Source organism: Manis javanica, chromosome 1 (assembly GCF_040802235.1).
Source record: "Manis javanica isolate MJ-LG chromosome 1, MJ_LKY, whole genome shotgun sequence".
Classification (NCBI taxonomy): Eukaryota; Metazoa; Chordata; class Mammalia; order Pholidota; family Manidae; genus Manis; species Manis javanica.
Genome location: NC_133156.1, coordinates 91,801,440 through 91,827,952, shown reverse-complemented (window position 1 = coordinate 91,827,952; position 26,513 = coordinate 91,801,440). Strand labels below are relative to the sequence as shown.

General features: G+C 43.0%; 1 protein-coding gene across 21 annotated transcripts in view; it reads left to right on the top strand.

Annotated features, from left to right (window-relative positions):
• Nucleotides 1–26,513, top strand: part of PDE8B (phosphodiesterase 8B) — a 348,583-nt gene that overhangs the window by 105,739 nt on the left and 216,331 nt on the right. For 2 of the 21 annotated variants that reach the window (XM_037000199.2, XM_017654326.3), the window contains exon 1: nucleotides 7,017–7,303. The exons of 17 other annotated variants lie outside the window; for them this stretch is intronic. In XM_037000199.2, coding sequence (XP_036856094.2) covers nucleotides 7,268–7,303 — 36 coding nt within the window. In that variant the 5' untranslated portion in view covers nucleotides 7,017–7,267. Of the gene's footprint in view, nucleotides 1–7,016; nucleotides 7,304–26,513 lie in introns of those variants that run through there. 2 more of the 21 variants (XM_073234897.1, XM_073234895.1) reach the window with 1 other exon arrangement.

Here is a 26,513-nt window from a genome sequence, read left to right as displayed (position 1 = left end):
TCCACATCCCTCGGTCCCCCTACCACCCAGTAAGTAAATAAGAAAGTGGGTAGTGAGTAAATGACTTGTAATGTAAATTCTTAGCTGAGGTAGTATTTTGACTCAGATGCATTCACACCAAAGTGCCCTAATGCACTGAGTGAACACAGAAGGTAGGTACGGTCTTTCCTCCACCTAGAGAAGAGGGACAAGAGGTCAGGAGGGCACAAAGCAGTGTCTTGATTGGAGGGAGGCTGGGAGCTGTCTAGACAAACTTCACTGACTGCAGAACTTTTTGGAGAATCAGCACTATTTGCCTTTAACTCTTTGCAAATAAATGGAAAATATGTGAGGAGGTTTGTTTATTCACACTTGCTTATTTTTTTGACCCCTAGGAACTGAACATAGGGTGAAGTTCTCAGAAGTGTGGATAAGGATCTGCATGATCCATGTTGACACGGATCCACCTGATTCACGAAAGTGGCTGGCTGATTTTAACACACAGGCAGTTGTGCTATGAAATTGCTTCATTCCCAGAGGTTTTGTTAATCAGGACATTCTTGTCTTTAACATGAGCATTAGGAGTCATAATGAGAGGAAAAAATAAGTCGCGAAGGAGATGGGGAAAAAGAAAGGGTCCATCAGAATCTAAGGGACAATGGTTTCTTAATTTATATTGCCCTCTTTAAAAAAACTCTGCTGGAGTTGTGAGAATTTGATTAAAATGCATCCTAATTGTTAGAGAAATTTGGGAAATAGAAGTGTTTTTTAATTTACTTGCTTTTCCCTCCTTCCTCCATCTCATTTTTTAAAGGAGGAAAAAATTTCCAGCTGCAGAAGGTTTTGCAGGTGTGCGTGTAGAGCTGTATTTCCTTTTCAATAAGAAAAGGAAACAAGCCTTTTGTTCTGTTAGGGAACAAGCCTCTCCATTTACAGTCTTTAACACATTCAGAGTTTTGATGGCTTGAGCCTGGACAGAGTCATACTGGAACCAACCTCTGGCTGAAGAGACATAATCTTACCTTCTGGCCATCTGCTGATGTTTCCTTTGTCCAATTCTCTCTCTGTTCACCCTTTGGAAGCCTTTGAGGCTACATCCTGACCACTCCTACTCTTAACTTCTTCTCTTGTATATTAATGATCCCTCAATTTTTACCTCAAACCCAAACGTTTCCCTTCACTGGCAGACCTGTTTCCTCTTACCTCCTAGACATCTTTCCTGCGTGTTCCGTGGGCACCTTGGACCCAGTGTGTGCAAGACTGCTCCCCAGAGCACTTGCTCTGTCCTAGTAGGAGGTACTGGCATCCGAGTCACCCGCTCACAGCCCATCAGTCACCAAGTGCTATTCCATCGTGAATTTCTCTCCTATTCTTCCCCTCCTCTCCGTTCCTAATGGCAGTGCTGTGTGTCACACTGCCCTCAGCGGCTTCCAGGTTATTATTATCTCTCTACCCCCATTGGTCTTCCCCAGCCCATGCTTCTTTCCACCACCAGATTTATCTTCATCACCTGCAGGTCTCCATGTCTGTCCCTTGCATAAAATCTTACAGGAATTCTCCATTTTCTAGTTCTTCATGTAAGTGGATGAGTCATTTAAATAGCTTCATCCTTTGTGGGGGGTGTTCTTCCTATTATATAGGCTACAGTTCCTGATTCTCTTTTCTGGCACCTGCTCCTCTGCTTGACCTGTAAGAGTTGGCAGGCCCAGAGTGTGGTCTCTGCCCTCTTCTCCCTTCTGATTACATGGCCCCTCAGCTGACCCTCTCCAGCCCCACGGCTTATGGTAGCATCTATACACTAATGACTCCCATATTTGCGGCTCCAGCTCTGACCTTTATGCTGAGCTCCAGACACATAGACCCAACTGCCTCCCTAAAAACTTCACTGAAATGTCTAATAGAGGCTTGACCTGAACAAGGCCCAAGCAGGGCTCTTGATGCCCCACACATTCTTGTCTGCTCCACCCCCATCCTTCCCCACCTCAGTAAATGGTACCACCATCCTCCCAACTGCCTAGACACAAAACCTAGGTTCTTCTCTCTCCTCAGTGCACTCCCTGCATGCACTCCCTTTTAAGTCTTCCCAGCCTTATATTCAAGGTGCATGCATCCTGAACCCAACTTTCCTATCAGTCTGCACTCCTTTCTCCCTCGTCACCACCATCTCTTGCTTGAATTACTCTAACAGCCTCCTATTGCCCTACTAGCTTCAATTCTTATTCCCCTTGAACTGATTTGCCACACAGCAGCCAGAGTGCTCTTTTCAAAAATCAAATCATACCATGTTTCTTTTGTGCTTAAGACCATCACACGGCTTCCTTCCTGTTGCACTGGCCACACTAGCCTGTCTCTTCCTTGACCTCACTAAGTTTGTTCCTGCCTTGAAGATTTTGCATGTGCTATTCCCTCTCTCTGGGATCCCCTTCCTCTACATCTTTGCATTCCTAGCTCCCTGGGGGTAATCTGTATGTCAGTTCAAATATCATTTCCCAGAGGGCTCTTCCCTTTAGCTTGGGTCTTCCCAGACTATAGTGGCCTCCCCTTAGGTCTCTTTCTATTGCAGTAATTTGCTTTATTATCTTCAGATCATGATAAAATGGTTTTTTGTTTCTTTTTTTTCTTGTTAATTGTCTGTCTCCTTTCCACTAGAAGGTACATATCACAACCGTATGGGTTCATGCTGTTTACCATCTACCTCAGCACCTAAAGTCACTCCTGGTATATAGTAGTTGCTCCAAGTATTTGTTGAGTGTATGAATGAACATATAATTGAACAAATTTGCCTTTGTTAGAAATGCTTTGACAGATAAATAGATGCTAGGTATGTGGGGTGTAGTGTAAGTATCAGTAAAGACAGAAAGGGCTCACTCTCAATCACACTTAAAGGGATGCATGGCAGCTACTTGGCATCATGACCTCTCTTCAGATACAAATGCAGGGCTCTCAGCATTAATGCTTCTGATCGCCTGCTGATAAATAATAATGATGGATATCCTACTGATAATGCTGAACTTCCCAGTCCATATTTAATCCTTGCAAATTTGTAAATCCACGCCACAAGGCAAATGCCCATCCATGTGACATCTGCAGGTTTACACTGAACCTTCTAGTTCTCTTTTTTTTTTTAAATCTTAAACCACCCTGAGGACAAGGATCCAAGCTGAAGACTGTCTGGTCTAGAACTCTGTAGGAGGCGTGTTTAGTTTCCTCAGACTATCTTTGGTTGATTCTGTCTGAGATTTTATTATGATTAGGAAAAATTGGTTCTAAGATCCTGAATCTACTTACAGTTTAGAGGGAGGGAGGCCACAGGTGATGGCAAGTAGCCCCTTAGAAGTCTGTTCTTCTGTGGCCAGGACAGTTAGGTACTGTTTGTGTGATCCTTTGGTTTGGGATAGGGATGGTGAAAATGGGATGGCACCAGGTAATATGGTTGGGAGGGTTACAGGGGAGTTTACTGCTTATATTACCAGTGACACTGATGATCTTGGAAGGCAAACCGTGGACTAAATATCTCCAGAAGTTATCAAACACTGGTACTGGTAGCACTAGACTGTACCAGTTTCTCATACTGTGGCAATCATGCAAGCACCAGCCTTCAAAGTCCAGTCTTCAGAGAAGAATGACCAATGACATGTTCACAGGAACCTAAAGAGTGCATCCATTTGTTGGCACCTCATCAGTGGACCCAAAGTCGTGGCATCAGTACTGCTACTCTTCCAGCCCTGTGGGCTGGGGCTTCTATTTACTTTCTATGAGAAAGCAACTTTCTCCCTCTCCCATGTCTCTGCTTGTTGGGTTACAATCCTAGCACAGGCAGATTGTACTGCACGTCTGGGGTGGCCGGAAAGCCAAGAGCCAGCCAGAAGCTTCCTGATTCCCTTTCACATTCCAAGCGGCTGGGCCGGGCTGTAGGCAAAGCTGTGAAATTGCTGCCCATTTCCGTTTATCCCAGAAACGTCTACTCTTCCTAAGTACACAGTGTCTAAGATGCTCTTCAGAGAGAGGAGAGTGTTTGATACAGAGTCTTGTGAAGGTTTTAGAGGCACAAATAGAAATATTTACAGCTTTAAGCTTTATGATAGAGTAATGTTGAACCAATTAGGGAAAAAACACTTTGAGGAACTTTCAGGTCCTGTAAAATCTGGGTGAGGGAGATATGGGTATGAGCAGAGGATGGGCTGGACTTGAGCACCTCCGAGTTAAGTCAGGCCGTGTTGGCTATTTACTGCTTGGTCTGGGTGGGGAGGGGGGGGGTAACAGGGACCCAAACAGGCTGTGTTTCACTCCTGGCAACAGGGATGCAAAGGGAGGGACCAGCCAGTGACACTCTAGTGGAAGTGGTGGCTGGTTGTTATGAAGAGCAGGAGAGGAGGGGAGGGAGGAAAGCCAGATTGGTGTAGTTTGAATTTGTAGAGTTGTAAGTAGCATAACCACTAGGAATCAGATTTGGTAGGCAGATGATGCTTTCTTGTTCAGAAACTTCCACTGTGAAATACTGATGAGACTCACAGAGATGTCCAGCAGGCAGTGGGAAGTGTAGGAGCAGGGCTTCACTCCGCTGCTTGAGTCCTCCCAAACTCTGCTGCCGGCTGGGCTGGGGACTGGGGTGGGGGGGGGGGTGGGGGTGGCGGTGTTGGGGCCTTTCTTGGTCGCCTTTTCTTCTTTCCTTCTTTTCTTTGCTTCCTTTGTTCTTTCTTCCCCTTCACTTCAGTTCCCTTTCCTGCTCTTTGTCCTCTGCCTTCCCTTTCCTTCCGCTTTCTTCTTTTCCTTTTTCTCCCTCCTTTTCTCCTTCTCTTCCTCTCTTTAAAAATCATACAGTGCTCCATAATACCCTTCAAGGTACATGGCAGGAAGTAAACTGAGGTAAGAGCTGTGCTCGATTTTGCTGTATTATAGCAGGGATGGAGTAGGAATTTTTTAAACATTAGGCATTCACTGACACTTAAAAATCTAACAAATATGTGCAAGCCCTCAGAACTCTGACTAATAGTTTTGAGACACTGTCTATTTTTATGCAATTATCTTGAGAACAGTAGACAACCTGCGGGTTGCCACAGGCATGTACTGTGCACAGATAACCTCCTAGTACTTCTTGAGCGGCTCTTCTGGAAAATCCCCACACCTGCATGAGGGAATCATATGGCTTATCTTTCTTTTATAGATGATTAGAAAAGGGATTCAAAAGCTTTGGTGACTTTAACCTCTCCTCAGTGTCTCTTTTATTGCTCTTCTCTTTCTTATTTTCCTTTTAATTTATTTACTTTTCTTTCTGAAAACATTTGTACTTCTTTGCTTGGGTCAGTTTACCCTGAGTTTTTCAAAGCATCTTTTTCTTTTGCTTCAGACTTTCTTATACTTCTTCTGTTGCTTTGCCCCTGACCAAATTTCAACCTGAACTTGATTTTTCACCTTTTGATGTCTTACTGGTCTGCTTTTCCTTGCCTGTGTAGGCCCTGAGAAGGCTATGACTGTGATACGATGCTGGATTATACTGCTAATTTGACCTTACTTTTCTGACATTACTTTTTTCTGCCTCTTGCCTCACTTTTCCATCTGTGGACGAAGGGAGTGTATCAGTTTTGCTCTTGTGCATAACACATTGCCCTAAATTCAGTGGCTTAAAACAACACCAGTTTGTTATCACAGTTTCTGTGTTTCAGAAGTCTGAGCATGGCTTTACTGGGTCCTTTGTGTTAGCTGGGGCTGCAACCTCACCTCAAGGCTTGACTAGGGAAGAGTTTACTTTCAAGCTCGCTCAATTGTTGGTGGTACTTAGTTCCTTTTAGTTTGCTTCACTAAGGACCTCATTTTCTTACTGGCTCTTGACCAGAGGCACCCTCAGTTGCTTGTCATGAGGGCCTCCCCTGTGTGGCTATTGGCTTTATCAAAGCCAGAAAGACAGAGAGTCTCCTAGCAAGGCTATGCAACATAATCCCCAAAGTGACACCCCATCACCTTTGCCATATTCTATGCATAGGAGGCTAGTCACAGGTTCCCCCACGCCAAGGGGAGGGGATTCACAAAGGAATGAACACCAGAGGTAGGGATAGCAGGTGGTCATCTTAGAGTCTGTCCACACAGCCAGGAGAGCTTTTGAAGGAAAATAGTTTGAGCTCCTTAGAAAAATACTAGTAAAGCCACATCCACACTGCTCTCATGCCTTATTGTCGGTCTTTATAGGTATGGCTAGCACCAAGATGATAATGTTTCCCTTCTCTTTGCCTCTCTCCATGTTCTGTGAACTAGGTTTTACTTCTAAAAATGACTTGTTACCCTTTCTGCCATTAGAAGTCTCATCGGCCTCTCTGGATGAGAAAACAGGAAAGGATTGCTGCTGTTGATCTTAGGTTTGGCTGGACTGAGTCCTGTGGGCAGCTAAGAAAGAAAGGGTCATTGCAAGGGCTGTCTAGGTCTTTGTTAGAAATCCTTCCACCCTAAAGGAGCCAGGTATGGGCAGGTGTGATAATAACCACGGGAAAGATGCCAGACTTATTTACAACAGAGGCATTTAATTAGTTGCAGTTTATTACTTTTTGAAAGTGTCTGAAATAGTAGTATCTGCGCAGACCTTTGATTCCAGCTCCCAAGATGGATTGGGAGGGGAAGAGGAAGGGGAGCAGCACCTCTGGCTTAACTCACGTTGGTAAACCTTCTGCACAAACAAGACTGAAGAATCCCTGCCCCAACCACACACATAATAGGGTGCTGTTCACATATTCATTTAAATACAAATGTCCTCCTTTACTTTGAGGAAGAACGATCTTTATTATATATAATACATTGAATATATAAATAATGACTATATAAATAATGACTAATATCTCTGACTTTAGAATCCCTTTAGAAATAGTGTGTACGAATTTGAGTTGAGGGAATGCAGGCAAATCTGAGCCTTCAGTGTTTTCTTGCAGGTAGAGGCGCCAGGCGAAGAGAGTGAAGAAGGCTGGGCAAGGTGAGGAGGAAGCTCGGTGTCCGAGTCTCTAGGGGCGCAGTGTCAGGGAGATCCAACTTCCCTCGAGGGGTGGGAGGGGCGCTGCGGGGAATGGAGCAGCTAGGGGGGCGCTAAGCGGGCTCAGCCCGGGCTCCGCACTCCGGGAGGGGCGCTAGGACCCAGGCACCCGCCGGCCTCGGGACATGCCTGGGTAGTGAAGGCGCTAAGAGGCTCAGGCTCGCGGCCAGAGTCCCTCGGAACAGCCAGACCCTTCACGTGGGCGCGAGGCCCGGGTCGGGGCTGCGGCGCGGGGCACGGGCACCGCCGGGGCCTCTGCAGCCCTCCGCCGCCGGCATGGACCAGCAGCGCGACCCGCCGAGCGCCTGCCAGGTGAGCCCGGCGCGAGGAGTCCGCGGGCCCACGGGTGCAGCACCCGGCTGTCGTCCCGCCGCCGGCCCCCGGCCCCCGGCAGGGCATCCGGGCGTGGGGCGGGCGGGCCTGGGCGCACAGGTGCGCAGGCACCGGCCCCGGGCTGCCCCAACACCTCTTTCCAGACACTCTCACAGCTGGGAGAGAGTTTTTTCTTTTCTTTTACCCCCTAGTCTCTGCGTGTCCGGGTGCCCAACTCCATGCTTCTTTCCCAAGAGGGCAGCACCTCGAGGGGCCGGTGTAAGCGGCCTGCTCATAATACCGAACAGTAACAATTGCCCACCACCGGCAGCCGTCCGCGTCTCTACGGCGCTGTGCGGCTGCAGCGGCGCTTTCCCTGGCGGTAGCCGGAGCTAGGGCGACGTCGGGCCGGCTCCACCGGCTCCTGTTGCGCCCGAGTTTCCCACGCCGTCTCTGCGCCGCCGCGGCCCTCCTGTTTTCCTCCTCGTGCTACCAGTGGCTGCGTAGCTGCCTTCCCGCCCGGGAAGCAAACCACCATCAGCCCCAGCGCGGCACGGGGGTGGTGTCCAGGCGCAGGAAGCCCCAGGGCCCGCACTTAGGCGCCGGGGACTTCGCGATCCCGAGCGACGCACTACCGGGACAGCGCTTGCTGGGGGCACAGACGGAGCGTGAGGTTTAAACCACCTGCCCCGAGTGGGAAAATGTAGGTGCAAAGAAGGGTCTCACGCCGCGGGGAGAAGGAAAGTGTGGGTGAGAAAGGTCCACTTGCAGGGAGGGGCGTTTCATCCACCCGGGAAGCTGCGCAGGCAAGCTGCCACTTTGAACACGGTGGGGGGAAGGGGGCCGCCGCCGGACGTCAGAGTGCCACCTGAAGTGTAACTTTGTCACTAGGACCAAGTAGAAGCTGTCCCTTGAACTGTTGCAGTAGGAAAGTGAGGCTTGGCTAGGGGGTCTTCAACCTTCTACAGGCGCCTGCGTGCCCTCAAGACCTGCGGTACCTATCAATTCTCCTTCAGCTCAGTCTGACACCAGTTTGCAGTCTCCAGGTTGCTAGTAGCCTCGGAGGAAGCATAGCCAATGATTGCCATGCGCCAGCTGCGAGTTGCTAGGGTTGCAAGACAACCTACCAACCTGAGCAGCGGACATCCACCCCGCAACCTGTGCAGGCCACCAAGTCAGGGCACTGGGGGGCGTGCCTGCTCTGACAGTAACAGACGCCTGTGGGATCTGAAGTTAAACCCATAGTGCTAACCTGGAAGAGACTCTTCCCCTAAACCGTGTGTTGGGAGACAAACAACAAAAGCATGGGTCTCGCAGGTGGGTGAGCAGCAGAGGATCCACCCTCTGGGATTCTATCATCTGCGGGCCGGCATTGCTAGTTCTGTTTCACTGCCCCTCTGACCTTAAATAAGCTATTTTAACTTTGTTCGGCTTTCCAAGACGCAAAAGTCGAAGAATGTTCACCAGCAGTGGAAAGAGCTTGCATTGGGAAACTAGACCTTGTGTTCCAGCCCTAGCTGTACCACGGCCCAGCTGTGGAACTGCGAGCAAGCCACACAGCTTGTTGCCTCCATTGCCACAAAAAGCTCAAAAAGAACCTTTAATTCTAGGATCCACTGTAGCAGTAATTTGCCAAGCTTAGATAGCCCACTAGTTCTTTGCAGTCTTGATTGTACTTGGTTCCACAGAGCTTCTGTGGACTGAAGTGATACTGTATCAGAACTGTGGGTGGAATTGAATTCATTCTAATCTGTTTATAGAACCACACAAATCTTTCAGGCTTAAGGTCTGTGGAAATAAGCCTGGCTGGTTTAGTTGATACTTAGAATGCACTGGGAAGAACCTCAAAAAGAGTCTTGTTTTAAATTAGACTGTGCTTACTGAAGAGGTCTTTTCTGTGCATGTGAAAGACCCTTGCATAGCCAGTCTGTTACAGAAGTGAATAGGGGAGAAGCCCCAACCTGATCCCTCAGTAGAAAAGGGCCAAGTGTGCTGCACATCTCATGGAGGTACTTCAGATTATAGCTGATAAACTATTTACCTGGGAGTGACTGTTATTAACTTCTCAGGAAAACAGTTGATCAGTTTGGTAATTAAATAATGAACTTGTCCTTAGAAGCTGCATTAAATACTGGAATGCCTAATATTACTAGAGTTTATTGGGGGCAAGCACTGCTTTAAAACACATTGCCTTTTTATTAATTTCAGGAAGGGAAATAAGCAGAATGATTTCTTATATTTTCTTACTACATAATTTTTTAAAAGAGATTTTTAAAAGCCGAAGTAAATACAACAGAAACTATAAGAAACCTGTTTCTTCAGTTCTAGAGATGAATATCATCGTTACCATAATGGTGGGTATCAAACACTTACAATGTGCTAAGCATTGTTCTAAGCACTTTATGGACATAGTCTCATAAAATCTTATCAGCACCTGCTGAAGGAAGTATTACCCCTTTCGATTTTACAGGTAAGGGAACGGAAGCTTGCAGTTTACTTATAATAATCCAAGCAATATGCAAGAGGGAGGAGGTAGGGAGACAAAAAGCACCTACTAAGTGTTAGGTACTTTAGTCACCTCCATGTATGGAGATTGCTACATTTTTTTATGAGTGGTAATTTTCTTTTTCTTCTTATCCTTTCTTGTTTTTATCAATATGACTTAGGTATCATTTCGTGTGAGCAAAGAGACTGGCCTCTTTCTTTTTAACTGTATGGATTTGAGTGCAGATGGATGAACCATAATTTATGTAGCCTATTCCCTGTGAGTGGGCATTTGTATTCTAAAATTTCACAATCATATAGTGCCAGCATAGTAGCTCTTCTGATTTATGTGTGTATTTCTGCATACCTGTTCAGATAGTGCTGGTGAATCAGTTGTAGGGGTGGAATTGCTGTGTAAAAAGAGCATGATTACTATTTGACATGTACATTTTAATAGAGACTGCCAACTGGCTTTCACAAAAGGTAATGTGATTTCTGGCTTGGGGTCCAGTTCTTTTCTGCTAACATGTTTTTGGGCTTTTGTCAAGTCAGTGAATCTAAGTGGGTCTCAGGTGTAATATTTGTAAATTAGGGGGAGTAGGACTTGTTGGTGCCAAGGTTTTTTGGCAAATACGTTCAATTAGAGGTTGAACAAATATAATTGTTCATACCTAACCATTTTTTACCTACAAAAACAAATTTAATATGGTTTTACCTAATGGCATATGAACCCCTGAGTTATTTGGTTTTGGTGCCCTGGCTTTTCTGAGGTAGTTACGTGTGTGAGGTAAGGCGAGGCTGTACTGCAGTCACAGATTTAAGGTTTAAGCCTTAGAGGCTTAAAAAAAGTTTACTTCTCACTCACATTATACGTCCAAAGCAGGTTGGTAGCATTCTTGACTCCACACTGGCACTCAGGGATCTTGTCTGACAGAAGTTGTGCCATCTTGTAACTGCATGATCTAGGACATGTAGCATCCATAGTCCCATGGCAGTGGAGGAGAGAGACTGTGGAAAATTAACACCTACTCTTGAATGCTTTAGCCCAAGCATGCAATTTTTTTTAAATTTACACTTCTTTGGTTGCAACTAGGCATATGGGCATCATCCCAATGCATGGAGACTGGGAAATATTGTTTTCCTGCATCCAGAAAGAGGAAATGTTGTGACAAATGCACAGCATGTGTATTAGTCTGCTAAGGCTTCCATTACAAAGTACTGGGTGGCTTAAACAACAGAAATTAATTTTCTCAGTTCTGAAGGCTAGAAACCCCAAATCAAGGTGACAACAGGCTTGGTTTCTTCTAAGGGCCTCTCTTCTTGGCTTGTAGAGGAGGAAAAATAACTTTCTTCTTTCCTGCTAGGCCCTCAGCTGAGGCCCCCCTGTTTCCTTCTAGGCCCTCAGCTGAGGCCCCCCTGTAATAAAAGACAGACTAACAGCAGGAAAAAAAAAAGCTTTAGTTATGTACGTCTACATACACTTGTCCAGGAGCCCTACAAAGATAAGTGACTCAAAAGGTGGCCAGATGATTGTAGTTCATATACCATCCTGAGCTAACGAAAAGGGATAGTGGTCTGGGACTTCAAAGACAAGAAGGCAGTTCACCAGAATGTTTTAGAAGAGTAATTGTCTGGTAACAAAGTTTGCCCTGCCCTGTAGGTAGTTCTCTAGGGAGAAAAACTTCTCTCTGATAAATCTCTTCCTGGTACTGTCCCCTTTCTAATGTAAATTTCCTTGACTAAAGGGTAACTTATACTGTTTTCAGAGCTTCTCCTGTGTCTGCAGTTTCTTAAAAAATAATCAGCTCAAAATAATCCTTATACTAAAGAGGCATATTTTGGGGGTGGTGCATTCTGCTACCCTTCACTGTCTTCTTCCTGCCTCTTCACATGGTCTGTGGGTCTGTGTCCTAATCTCTTCTTATTAAGGCACCGGTCAATTCTGGATTAGGACTCATCCTAATGACCTCATTAATGTTAATTCTTTAAAGGCCCCTCTCCAAATATAGTTACATTTTGAGGCAGTGGGGGCTAGGGCTTCAACCTATGAGTTTTGGTGTGACACAGTTCAGCCCATAACACACTGTCTCCATCAGATGGCACACACTGAGCTGCAGTCACTGTTTTTATTTGAGAAGGCTGGTATGTTTCTGAAGCCACATTATGGAGTCATCTCCCTCTTCATATTGCATCCTCCCCTAATGACTAACAAAAAGTATTATTTTTTTAATTTCCTGGGTGTGATTTGAAGGCACCCAATGTTACTCCTGGAATCAAGTAACCATTTATTACTGGCATTGACTCTGATGTGAGACAGTGACTGGGTGAGAGATGGTATGCATGGTGGTTAAGAGTGTGAATCCTGAAGCAGACTGCCTGGGTTCAAATCCCAGTGACACCACTTACCAGCAATATTTCCTCACCTGTAAAGTGGGAAGAGTAATGCTTATCTCACAGGGTTATTGTGTCAATTAAATGAGATAAAAATATATGCAAAGTGCTTGGCATATACCAGGGGGTCAAAAATGGTGACTGTAATTATTTGCAACTTCAGAAGCTAACTGAAACTTTCAGACTCATGTGCTGTGGCCCTGACTATGCCCCAGGGGCACAGACAACCCAGAAACTCTGCTACTTAAGCTGTCTGGGCCTCCATGACATGCCCAGGAGGCATGTGTGCCTCAGTTTGACGGTGATTGTATGGCCATTTTAAAACTCCTGCAGCTCACACACATTAAAGTCAGAGGTTTGCACTGAGATTTGAGAGCTGAGCAGGAACGTGAGAGACTGTCCCCTTAAAGTTGTCCCCCTTTCAGATGTGGCCACTGGCGTTGGCAGTTACAATAATACATAAAGACATTTCAGTTTTTCCGAGGTGTACCCTTCCCATTTTAATGGCCCTGGGATCAGAGTGTATTTTGTAGCCAGTGGTACCTGAAAGTTAGGCTGGAACGTTCTCCTGTTCACCTTCCTGGGATAACAACCAACTGCAAACTTACCTCCTTACAGCATCTTTTTCTTGGAAACATAAGAAGTTAAGAAAAGTCTGGGTTGCTCTATATCTGAGGTGGATTATCTGTCTTGATGACTGTGTGGCTTTGGATTCCTGGACCTGCCCCGGGACTGGGAAAGCTTGTGGCCTTGGGCCTGCAGGCCTGGAGCAGCAGAGGCCATGAGGAAATAAGGCCATGGCTTCTCCCAGTCCAAGCAGACCATACCCCTTCCCTCTAGCTACCATGTGTGTCCCCGCTGGGCAGAGGGAGGCCCAGCCCCGGTGTCACAGGTAGTTGCTGGCCTCCCTATGACACAGCAGATACTGTGCACACTGTACTTCCTGTCTCATTCCTACTATAAAGCTGAGTAAAGGCGGTGCTAGATTAAAGCCAAGCAGTCTTGTGACTTGATTACCTGTCTGAATCCGTGACCATGACAGCTGGTGGGGCAGCACCTTCGAAACTGCTGCTGGCCGGGCAGTGGTTGTAATGCACATGCCATTCCCTGTGGAGGCACCTCCTCGCTTTCAGCTCCTGATGTTTGCAGCCCTTCAGCTGTGCTAGGTGCATTGTTAGTAATGCCTGTGTCGAGTGTAATTGATGATTGAGATGACTTCAAAAAGGTTACACTGTGATTTGGCACTGAAGCAAAGTTATTGTTTACACAGTTACACAAAGAGTCAAGGAAATAGAGCATGGGGCATGAATTTGATATCGATAAAGCAAATATTTATCATTGGAGGAATGATGCAATTTCAGTTTTGTTTTGTGTTTTGTTTGCAAAGTAGCAGCCAAGTACTTTTAATAAAGAAAAGCTACACACAAGTATATAAAGCTAGATATATGTTTTCTTAAGAATGAGCTATGTGCAAAAGGATTGCCTATCACATGCCAAGTAACTAAACAGAAGGCAGTAGAAATTGGCTAATCCCTCTCTATAAATGAAAAAAATCCAAAGCTGTGAGAGGCTAGTTGGACTACTTCTTGTATCTTACAGGACTGTCATTAGGCCATTATGTCATAGTTTACTGAGTAGCCTTTTTTTCTTAATGGCACATAAAGTGATAGTGTTTTATATAATTACTGGTGTTTTAGATTTTTATGAAATGTGGCAAAAGTGGCAAAGAGGGGACTGGAACCTAGGTCTCCTGTCTACCTTCCCCTGCCTGCACCAGGGTACACATCCCCAACACAAGTGTTGTCTGACCCCAGCTTCCAGATGGGTGACATAGGTCATTTGCATGACCTAGAGAGTACATGCCTCCTTAGGAGTGAGAGCCTAGGGTGCAAAATTCAAGCAGGCCCTAAAAAGCAGGATCAGCATCTGAGAGTGGGTGCCTCCTTAGATTTTATGGCCTGGCTGCCTTGCTTGCCTTACCCTAGTCCAGGCCCTGGTTTTGAGCTTTGAATGAGTTTTGAAGTTTCTTCTAGGTGACTAAGAAAATGAAACTGAGATATAAGTGGATGAAAAAGCAGCCATCTAACACACATAGCCAGCCATTGTCCTCCATTGTAAATATGATTCCTCCTGAGTGAGATTCATGGAGAATATTATCAAGGAGGTGGTTGGAAGCACTGCGAAGAAGGAGCCCTAACACATGCACTGACATTTACTTCTTTACCCCCGTATATATGTACAGTTAGCCATGGCTGATGGAGTAACAGGAAAACAAATGATTTCTCTACATTTTAGGATCTGTTTTCTAGTTCCATTTAATATTTTTCAAAAGAAAATTCAAGACCATCTTCGCTATGGAATGGAATATAAAGAGGAAAATTAAATTCCTCAGGTAACTTTCATCAAATCTCCTCTGTTTTGAAAACTGCACAAAAGAGCCTCTTTAGTAACCTAAGAGTGCTTTAGAAGGTTGAAGAGTTCTAGATCCCATCCTCATGGGATGATATTAGTGAGATTGAGATGAATAATGTTGCCAAAGTGTTTACTATAAGCATCTTTGTCAAACAGCACATTGAACAGCATTTCTGCCTAAAGAGCATCATTGTGCAGTGCACATTTTCATGTCTCAAAGAGGAAGAACTCATTTTTATACCAGAATATCATTTGCAGAGGGACAGTGGCCACTGAAGTATTTTCACCATCTGTCTTTTATTGAGCAAGCTTTTCTGTTTAAGGAAGGGCATTTTAGATTTTGTAATGTGGCATGCCCCAGAGTTCTCTATGTGCTGTCATTCATATTCTTTGAATAAATTATGTTGGAAAGGCCACTGCTGACCCACTGATCTCTGCAAGAGCAGAAACAATCCCGTGGCTGCAGGGATTGTGCAAGAGGAAAATAAGCAGGAAGGTGGGAGAAGACAATGGGAAGAGGAGAGTGGAAAGCTACTTGGAGGGAGGGCAGGGCACCGTGTGTCCCAACACTTTTGCATCACAGCAGACAGAGGGCAATGGCAGTGTTGTCTGGGCCACTGCAGTCAGTGGTGAGGCTCTGTGCCTACTCCAGGCCCTGTATAGGTGGCCTGAGGGCTGAGAGAATCAATATCTTGCCATGCTGTGCCAGTTCGGTCAGCACTTTGGTGGGGAAGCCCAGGTGGAAAGTGTAGCCCTCAGGAGGAACGAGGAGGGACCACAGCCTTATCCACTCTGCCTGCCTCAAACACCCAGATGGTCTCTTGCCTTGTCCTGGGGAAGCTGGCCTTCCTGCTCCTTCTCTAAGCCCTGCCTTTAGGGCCATATGCTCTGTCCGCAGGACTTTTCTCTGTCTCTGTACTGGATGACCTGGAGGTCAGTGAGAACTCTGAGCAGCAGCGGCGAGTGAAGGCAGCTGAGGATGGTCACTTCTTCCCTCTGACTTCTCGTCTGTAGAAGGAACAGGCTCCCATTGTTCAGGCAACAATTACTGAACATCTAGCATGTGTTGGACCAAGTCTCTCTCCTCTTGAAGCTTACCTTGTGGTGTGGGGAGATGTTAACAAATCAGAGAAAGAAAGTCAGGTGGCGGTACGTGCTCAGGAGAAAGCACCAGGGAGAAGATAGGGAAGCAGGTGGTGTGGCTGGGGAGAATGAACAGGGGAGGCTGGTGGGAGCTGAGGTCGGGGAGGTCACAGACAGCCAGGCTGCTGAGGGCCTTGTCATCTGCTGTCAAGGCCGAGCCAGGTGGAGGCGGCAGAATCTGTCAAACTGTGGGAGGATCACCCCAGTTGCTGCACTGGACATAGCCTGAGGGCAGCCCGGTGAAGCAGGGTCACCGCTTTGAGGCGCCACAGTAACCCAGGCCAGAAATGACTGTGCTTTAGACCAACACAATAGCGGTGAAGATGGCAAAGGACGGTCACATTCTGAATCAGTTTCTAAGTGGAACTACCAGGATTTGCAGGCAGATGAGACATGGAGTGAGAAAAACTCTAGGCTGACATTAGACTGTCTCTGTGGCCCCCTGTACCACTAACATGGTGTCAGTTTTTGTCATCAGTCTGTTGGACCAGGCTTGCCACTTAGCCCCTGTCCTTTCTTATTCTCATAAACTGACCTGGGTTGATATCAGGATCTGGCTGGGTCCTTGAATCCCATCGTGCCCTTTGGTTTCCTTGGAAGAGGAAACCTTCAAGGGAAGTACAAGGCCAGACCTTGGCTGCAGTGGCCTCAGCAAGCCATGGACCAAAGGAAGGCCCACCTCCCCCAGAGCCTTTCCTCACAGGCGACCTTTGAGTGGCTCTAAGAAACTTCAAAGAGAGGAGTGGATGATAATTTGTTAGCTAATAAATATTGCTGTAGATAGCTGAACCATAATCAATGGGAAGATGGGAACCAATGGAATCATTGGTTTCAGAAATTTATCTGATAAATGAGATGTTAGAGAGAAACAGAGAGAGAAGCCTACGATCCATGGTTTTGGTGCCAGTGCCAAGTGAGGCTCTACCAAAAGCCAAGAAAAAGCAGTTCCTTCACTAATATCTGATCTGATACACATGTATACATGGAAAAAAAATCAATGTAATTCACCACTTTCACAGTAAAGGAATAAACATACCATAATCTCAGTGGATGTAGGAAAAGCGTTTGGCAAATTCACTACCTATTCATGATAAGAACTCTCAATAAATCAGTTATGAAAAGGAACTTTTCAACCTGATAAACAGCATCTATAAAAAACCTACAGCAAGCATCATACTTAAAAGTAAAAGATTTAATGTTTTCCCCTAAGATCAGACACAAGGCACAGATGTACATTATCATTGGAAGCCCTAGCAACTAATATAAAGCAAGAAAAACAAATAAAAGATGCACAGATTGGAAAAGAAGAAGTAGAACTTTATTATTCACAGACAACATAATCGTGCACATAGAAGATCCTAAGGACTACAAAAACAGCTACAAAAACAAATACATGAATTTGACAAGTCTGTCTATCTCTGGATTTGCCTATTTTTGGATATTTCATGTAAATAGAACCACGGTGTGTGACCTTTGTTTTTGGCTTCTTCCTCTTATTATAATGTTTTCAAGTTCCATTCATGTTGTAGCATGAATCAGTACCTCATTTTATTTATGGTTCAGTAATGTTCAGTTGTATAGATACACCACCTTTTATTTATCCACTTGTCTGCTGATGAACATTTAGGTTGTTTCCACCTTTTGGCTATTGTGAATTGTGCTTATGAACATTCATGTAAGAGTTTTTGAACATCTGTTGTCAGTTCTTTTGGTTACAGACCTAGGAGTAAAATTGCTGAATCATATGGTAACTCTGTATTTAACTTCTTGAGGAACCGCCAAACTGTTTTTTTTAGTAGCTTCACCATTTTACATTCTCACCAGGAGCAATATGTAAGGGTTCCAGTTTCTCCACATCATTGCTAACACTTGCTATTTTCCATTTTTGTCATAAGTTATAGCTATCCTAGTGGTGTGAGGTGACATCTCATTGTGATTTTTGAATTCCATCTCCCTAATATGCTTGTTGGCCACTTATATGTCTTCCTTGGAGAAATAACTGTTCAAATTCTTTCACACTTTTTCAATTGCATTGTTTGTCTTTTTATAGTTGAGTTGTAAGAGTTCTTTATATATTCTGGATGGTCAATGCTTATTAGGTATGTGATTTTCAAGCATTTTTTTCCCATTCAGTGGGTTTTCTTGTCATTTGCTTGATAGTGTCCTTTGACATCTAAAAGCTTTTGTGATGAAGTCCAATTCACCTATTTTTCTCTTGTTTGTGCTTTTGGTGTAATATTTAATAAACCATTGACAAATCCAAGGTCATGAAGATTTACCCTTATTTTTTTTCTGAGAATTCTATAATTTTAGCTCTTAAATTTAGGTATTTGACTGATTTTTATTTTTCATATACAGTGTGAGGGAAGAGTCCAATTTCATTCTTTTGCACACTGATTGACTTTTTAATGTGAAAAATCTACTTTGCATTCCTGAGATAAACACCTCATGGTCATGATGTAGTATATTTTAAAATACATTGCTAGATTTGATTTTCTAAATTTTGTTAAGGATTTTTGCATCTGTGTTCAGGGATGTGTTTAGCTGCAGTTTCCTTTTTTATAATGTCTTTTTTTTGTGAAGGGGCTTTAGTATCTGGGTAATTCTGGCCTTATAACATGAGTTGTGAAGGGTTTCCTACTGGTGAATTTTATGAAAATTTTTATGTACGGTTGATATTACTTCTTCCTAATGAGTTTGATAGAGTTAACCAGAAAATGTTTCTGGGACTTGAGTTTTCTTTTGTGAGCAGGTTTTAAAACATATTCAATTTTCTAGTAGATATAGGGAAATTTAGATTTTGAAGTATTTTTTTCTTGAGTGAATTTTGGTACTTTGGGCATTTGTAGGAATATGTCCATTTTAAATTGTTAATTTATTGACATGAATTTGTTTGCAATATTCGCTTCTTGTCCTTTAATACCTACAGGGTCCTGAAGTCAATAATTGGCATCTTCTGTCTTTTTTTATAGGTCAGTCTTCTAGTGGTTTGTCAATTTTGGATTCCACTTTTAAGTGGAATCTTAGTCATGGGTTTGGAACCGTCTGTTCTAGTAAAAGCTTTTAAAGCTGTACATTTCCCTTTTAGTATCACTTTAGCTGCATACACAAAGTTTGACAAAATTCTTTAAACACAAGAAAATCTAAACACACAAAAATGTAACATTCAAAATGTCTAGCATACAATAAAAATTCCTATGTATGCCAAGAAGCAGGAAAATATGATCAACAATCAAAAGAAAGATCAGTAAATGGAAGTAGAAAAAAGAGGAATACCGGAATTAGTAGATAAGAACATTAGAAGAGCTCTTACAACTATTTTCTAAGTGTTGAAAGGAAAGAAGCATGGTGAGGAGAGAAATGGAAGGTTGAAAAATAAACCAAAGGGAACCTCCAGAAAACCAGCTTTGGAATCATTGAGTTTGTCTCCTGCTTATTATTTCTGCTGTTATATTTATTATGTCCTTCTTTTTTCTTAGTTTGGACTTAATTTTCTCTTCCTTTATCTAGACTTTGATTTATTTTTAAACCTTCCATTTGCTTCTTTCCTTTCAACACTTGGAGAATAGTTGTAATAGCTTGTCTAATGTTCTTATCCACTAATTCCAGTATTTCTCTTTTTTCTACTTCCATTTACTGATATTTCTTTTGATTGTAGATCATATTTTCCTGCTTCTTGGCATACATAGGAATTTTTATTGTATGCTAGACATTTTGAATGTGACATTTTGTGTGTTTAGATTTTCTTGTGTTTAAAGAATCTTGGATTTTGTTTTGACTGACAATTAAGTTAATTTTGGCTCTGTATGATCTTTTCAATCTTGTTTTTAGATAGGTCTGGAGTAATCTTTAATTATTCTTTAACCTTATTGTTAAGGTGTGACACACTGGGCTATCTATTAAATGACCTTCATGATCAGCGAAGATCTTCTGCTCTGGCTTTTGAGAACTTGGATGGCTCCTAGTTCTTTGTGAGCTATGTGAGGGGTTCAGCTTAGAGCTTTCCAGTCACTGTCTTCCTCATCTGTGGAATTTCACCATACTCACATGTGTCTTAGTATTTAGTAAACTTTCAAGTGCTCCTCAATGTTCCTTGCATATATAGCTTACTATTTCTGAAACTCTGCCCCATAAATTCCAGCCACATAAGCCTTTCCAAGCTTTAATTGCTGTACCTCAAGTCAGCAGAACTACTGGACTCTGCCTGGGATCCCTGCTCCAAGACGTGGAATGTGCCTCCAGGATGAAAGCTGAGGTAATAGTATATACCTCATCTGTTTCTCTTTTCTTAGGGAAGACAGTCCTGAGCTACCTATTGTCCAATGTCTGAAAATAGTTGTTGCATATATTTTGTTTGGTTTTCTAGCTGTTAACAGAAGGAAGGTAAATTTGGCCCCTTTTTCTTCATCATGGCCAGAAACAGTCTATCCTGTAAATATATATTTAGGGTCCTACACAGAAGGTTGCCATCTTAAAATGCTGTTCTTTTTTAGGATATACTATGATATGCTTTACATTCTTTTCTCTTCATTTTCCTTCCGTAATTAAAAAAATATCAACTATGGGTATTGCAAAGAAATTTGGAGGAACTGAACTGCATTGTTTACTGCAGAATTATCTGTATTCACACAGTGATCCCTAAGCCTTATTCTCTTTCCCATACAACCACTCCAAATAGGATGCATGTGATTTTTTGATACAGAATCTAGTCTCTGAAATGGCTCTCGAGCCTTTCCCAGGGGACCTTCAAAGTGCCCTTGCGGCTGAAGTTCTCACAATGGCCATTCAAGGCTTGCTCCCTGTGTTTCCTGAGAATGAAGATGGGGCATCTCTAACTCATAATTATACATGTTTTATACTCACTTGTACATACAAGAGTAAGAAAAATATTACAAGTACAATTAATGTGGGAATTTTTGCAATCTGAATTATAGGAGGCTATGAATTTCTTAGGGACTTTCTTTCTGTGGCTTAGTGCTGAAAATGTCTTACAAATATATGGACTTTGTGGTCGGACTCCATCTCTCACAAAAAAGTGTTAAGAAGAGGAAAATCTTAAATCTTGCTTGATTTCTTAATTTATCAAGAGGTGACTCTTATGCCACATTTCTCCTAACATGTCATTTTCATTTCTAAAGTGTAGGGAGTTTTTTCTTTTAAAGTTGGTATTTATGTTGGTGATTTTTAAAACACCCCTCCCCCACCCTCATTAAGGAGGATCTGAACCTTATCTTTTAGATCTCAGTGAGACGTGCAGTGCATATAGTCTTACCATATTTTTTTTAAAAGGGGCTATGTAGGATTTTTATAACCTGTAAAATTGAATGACTCCTTGCCCAGGAGAAAGTAAGTAATTTCTTAGCCTTGCTATATGGGAGTTCAGGTTAATGGTAAACAGAAAGGAAGGAGATGTTGAAAGATTCCATATACAAAGGGTAACAGAAGAGAAGCATTGAGAGATATATAATACATACAGAGATTTTATATAAAATTAAAACATGCAGAGTACAAGACTGTTACATAGTAAGCCTCCTTCCAAATGGCAGCTGTTACTATCCAACCAGGGTTCTGAAAATAATTTTATCTGCTTTATGTACTTATGCTGAGTTTAATTCACACTGTCTTCCTCCTCCCATTCTCCAGGCCACTACTTCCTAGAACTCTGTATTTCCTAGAAGTTAGTGAACTTCTGTCATCCTAGACTTGAACACTATATATTAAGAAAAAACCCTCAAGTACTATATTGGAAATATATACAGTTTTGCTTGTGTGTATTTAAACATTCGGTTTACTTCTACAAGTAGTAAACCTACCCCTACTCCTATGTTTCAGAAAGGGTGAAGACTATTGAAAACCTGTCTTTAGAAGTCCCTGCTTTGGAGGGACAGCCTGGACACCCGCAACCTTACAATTGTTACAGTTGCCAGAGGAGAGCGCTTTATGACTTTCCTTAGTGTAGCAAAACTTCCAGGTCTAAGCACAAGTTATATTATGGTTCAGAAAATAAAACATCACAGGTGGGGAAGTGGGGTCGTCACTGTTTTATTTTTGAATATCTTTATATATGGCAGTGGTGACCTAGGATCAGTAGTTTGAACATCACTTGGGAACTAGCTAGAAATACAAATTCTCAGGCCCTGCAATCTGTATTTTAAGCAATTCTGATATATACTGAAGTTTGACAGCTGCTGGTGTAGAGAACACTGGAGAGTCTCTTCTATCTGACTTAATTTATTATAAACCACATCATATGAGGTATGAAGAAGTAATCAGTCATGCCTCCAGCTACTGTTGCCTTGGAAATGTTTAATGGAGTAACACAGGAAGTGCCGCGCGGCTGAGCAAATGTCAGACTCAGAGAGGGAAGAGACTTTCTGTCAGAAGCTTTCTAGAACAACTCCTTCCATGTCCCCAGTGCCAAGAGGAGAGGATTAAGACATCGGAATCACAGAAGGTGCTAACGCAAGGCCCCTGGGCTGAGCTGTAGCCTTGAGGCACCATGAGTTGGTTAAGAAAGAAAATCCCGAAGCTCAAAAGCTGTTCTTGAGACAGAAGTTTCAAAGGCTGAATTTAGCAATCTGGACATGAAGCAAAAAACGCCTATCCCTGTTTGGATCATACTGCAGGGAAGCCCAAGGAAGTCTTGGCAACGAGATTGTTCTCTCAGCCTCACTGGGAAAGGGGGGCACACAATTGTTAGTGTTCAGGACCTGGAGGCACACATGTCCATCTATACTCTTCTAAAGGTCCATGATTCTTTCAACAGATACTGAACCCAGGCTGTCTCTGGTTCTAAGTACTAGAGATCCAGCAGTGAACATAAAAGAGGATCTTGGCCTCGTGTTGCTCACACTCCAGTTATGTTCTGGGGTTGGTTAACTATCAGTGCTGGTGCTGGGCTGATACTTTCTGGTTTTAAACAAGATTTATTTTTTTTCTGGGAGTGGTGCCTATCTTTACACACCATTGTCCTAGACATCTAGGATGGAAATTTTGGAATCAGTTTCCATATCACTGACCCCCTGACCCCTCATTTAGTCAGCACCTAATTCCTGGGATTTATTCTCAGTAAAGTATCTGGAATTCCCCTTCTTTTCCATTCTTAAACATTCCATTAACTCAATGTTCTGGAATTAGTTTGAGCTTCCATAACAAATATCATAGGCCAGGTAATTTAAACAACAGAAATTAATTTTCTCACAGTCTGGAGCCTCGAAGTCCACAGCCAGCAGGGTTGGTGTCTGATGAGCCTCTTTCCTTGGCCTGCAGGTGGCACCTTCTTGCCATGTCCCTACACGGCCTTTTCTTGGAGTGTGTGCAGATACTGGAGTAGGAGAAGGGAGGGAGAGAGAGAACGAGAATGGACTCTGGTGTCTATCCCTCTTTTCATAAGTACACCAATCCTACTGGATGAGGGCCTCACCCTTATGACCTCATTTAACCTCACTTACCTCCTTAAGGACCCACTCTCCAAATACAGTCACATAGTAGGTCAGAGATTCAACATATAACTTTTGTGGGGTAACAGTTCAGTCTATAACAGTCCTTATTCCATTCCTGGATTATTACAGTTCCTTACAGAGTCTCATTCTGGACTCCTTTGCCAGTCTTTGAATGTGCAACTTCATTTCAGTAAAATAGCACTTCTAAGCTACAGTTTTATTGAAAAGCTCACACATTACCCACAACTAGAATTTTACCAACCTCCTTAGTCTGGCATTTGGTTCCCTTGCCATAGCCTACCTTGTCAGCCAAAATAATGCTATTCCTTAGCCCCTACCCCATACATTTTGAATAATCTACTTCATTGTTTTTCAAGTATTCAGTCTGTGCTCCCACCTCTAGGCCTTTGCTCATATTATTCTCTCTGGAATATCCCCTTTTCCACTTATTCAAATACTGCCCTTTCCTGCAAGTGCCACGCTCCATCTCCTCAGTGACATCTTCTGAATCACTTCCACCCACAGTGATCTTTCTCTCTGGGCTTGGATTATCTTTTCAAAGCAAGTGTTAACACACTTCTCTGTGTGTATATCTATGTTCCTGACGGAATTGTCTGAGAGTTAGTCTGAGGACTTCTCTGGGTCCCTCACAGTGCCTGCTGGGTACTCAAACAATATTCTCATGCCATGGATGAGTGGATGGATAGATAAAAAAAAGAATGATATTCCTTGGTAAGGTTTTCTGAGAATCTTAAAAGTCATTTTTTTCTGAGAAAACATCCATAGCCCTACCCCCATCCCTATGACATCAACATATTTTAAACCCCTACATGACCCTTACCACCACCAGAGAATCTGTTCATTTCTCCTTCCAACCCACCATAATATTCTAAACTCATAGATACAAGAGACTGTTCCTGTCTTACTCCCAGTGTCTAGTTAGTGTCTGATGCATGGTGGTCACTCAGTGAAATTTGCTGAATGAATGGATGACTTTGGCATCACACAGTGTAACAAAATCTTGGGGAGTGAATGGTGTGCCTGGAGAAGTGTGCAGGCAGGCAAAGGAAGACCTCCTTAGAAATTGGAATCTTTTGTTACCCATGAGGCATTTAGGAAATGTCACACTAATTTAGAAAGAAATGTACTTTACTTTGTATACGGTATCTTGTATATTTTAAGCCAAATGGACATGAATTGATAATTTGTACCCTAACTTAGAATACCCAGAAACTCAAAGTGCTATATGAGTATTTGTGAACCCATGCAGTCTGCCACTTTTAAAAAGCCTACATTTAATCATTTGGCAAACACAAGTTTCTTTTGCAAGACAATGAGTGTTTTTTAAATCTAGATTTTTCACGTGGTGAGTGCCCTAAGGGTTGTAGAACCTACATCAACTTCCACTATGTATAGAAGTTTCAGGGTTTCCCATCTTCTGTCTCTTCCTTTCCTTTCCAATTTCACGATCCCTACTTCAGGAAGCACTGTCTAGTTATCTCAGCTGCTCCTGGTCTTCCAGATCCAGAAGGTTGGTTCAGCCTCAGTGCCTTTGTTCATGCTATCCCCCTGCCTGGACAGTCCTCCTGGTGAGGTACAGCTGACATGCCCCCTTCCCCTATTGTCATAACCACTATAAAGAACTGACAGTGTCACTCATTTTTGCTCTTATACTTTGGCGCTCATGAATTAGACCCTGTCATTCCTTGTTAGTCTCATCTCCCTGATTGCTCTATAAGCTCCTTTGGAGGTGGACTGTACCTTGTGTTTTATTTGCATATCTTTTTATGCCTGATACTCCTGTGAAATGCATTTACAGGATTTTTGGAAATGAGTGTTCTCTCAGAGCCTATTTGGGTCTAGGAGAATCCTGAAGGTAAGCGGCAGGGACATCCTGGAGCCCCTCTCCAGGGCTGATCCAGTCCCTCCCTGAGGTGTTCTTGTCCATAGAAGGACAGATCACTTTTGTATTACTGGATCTGGGGCCCAGTGCTCAGGGGCTTCCATGTTTAATGATATTGACCTAAGGAAGTCAGACGTTGGCTGAGTCTCTTCCTACAGTTTCTCTGCATATTCTACAACTAGCAAGGGAAGATGCTCCAATGGGCCAAAGTCTCTCCTTTGGTTTGTGGCACAAGGTCCAAGAAGTGATGCACCTATAGTTAAACATGCAGTTTATTTTTATTTTCTTAAAGAACTGTATGTATAAACCCACTTAGTAGAAATGTTTTCCCTTGAGAGTGGCTCCCTGTGTCTTTATCTCTCACTTTATTTTTGCCTCTGTTCCTGTGTTTCCATGTGTCTGATTCTGTATTTCCTTTGTAAATGTGTGTGCATTGTATTTCTTTGTCTGTTTCCATCTATCTTTGATTCTCTCCCTTCTTTAATTTTTTCCATCTGCCACCTTCCATCTGAAGGAAAAAAATCAGTGGAAGTCCATAAAAGAAGATGTATTTAGCTAAAAATATTTTGAGGAGATATTAGGAAACATTATGTGTATTTGTTTACATTGTTTTTATATTTACTGAAACAGTTTTTCACTAAAAGAAATCTGTTGAGCTCCAATTTCTTATCCATATTACTTTGTACATGCATTTTTCATAGATGTAATCAATTTACATATACTATGTTTTTTTAAGCCTAACATTATGTCATTTATACACATTCAAATAGTGGTGTCCTAACATGTTAGTATAGTTTGTTGGGCCACTCTTAAGTATTTGATGTTTGGCTTACTCCAGTTTCATTATTGTAAATAGTGTTGCTACAAACATCTTTGCATAAATCATTACTTTACTCTATTGACTTTTTCTGATTTATATTATCAAAAGGAGGATTATCATGTCAAGACATTCACTAACTTTAAAAATGAAAAACATAGACCATAAAACTCTACACAAGAAAATTAAAAAAAAACCCTTCCAAACCCTTTCAATTTTGAGTTATAAGAGTTGAGAACAAAAGGCAAGAGAGGAAAAAGTGGGAGAAAAAAATGTATTTGTTTAACAGTTGAGTACCCACTATGTGCTAGGCACTGTTCTAGGAATTTGGGACCCATCAGTGAAAAAGAAACCAAAAAATTCCTGCTCCAGTAGAGCCTATATTCTAGTGGGAGAAGACAGACAATAAGCATAATAATAAGTGTGCTAATTATATAATAAGTTGGAAGGTGATAAGTTCTATAGAAAAAGAGAAACAGAGCAGGCTCTGGGGAATCAGGAGTGACAGGGGGACAATGGAGGTATGTGGGTTGTGAGCTTAAACAGCAGTTATTGTGTAGGCAACATGTGCGCAGAGACTTAAGGGAAGGGAGGAAGCTAGCCATACGGTTTGCGTCA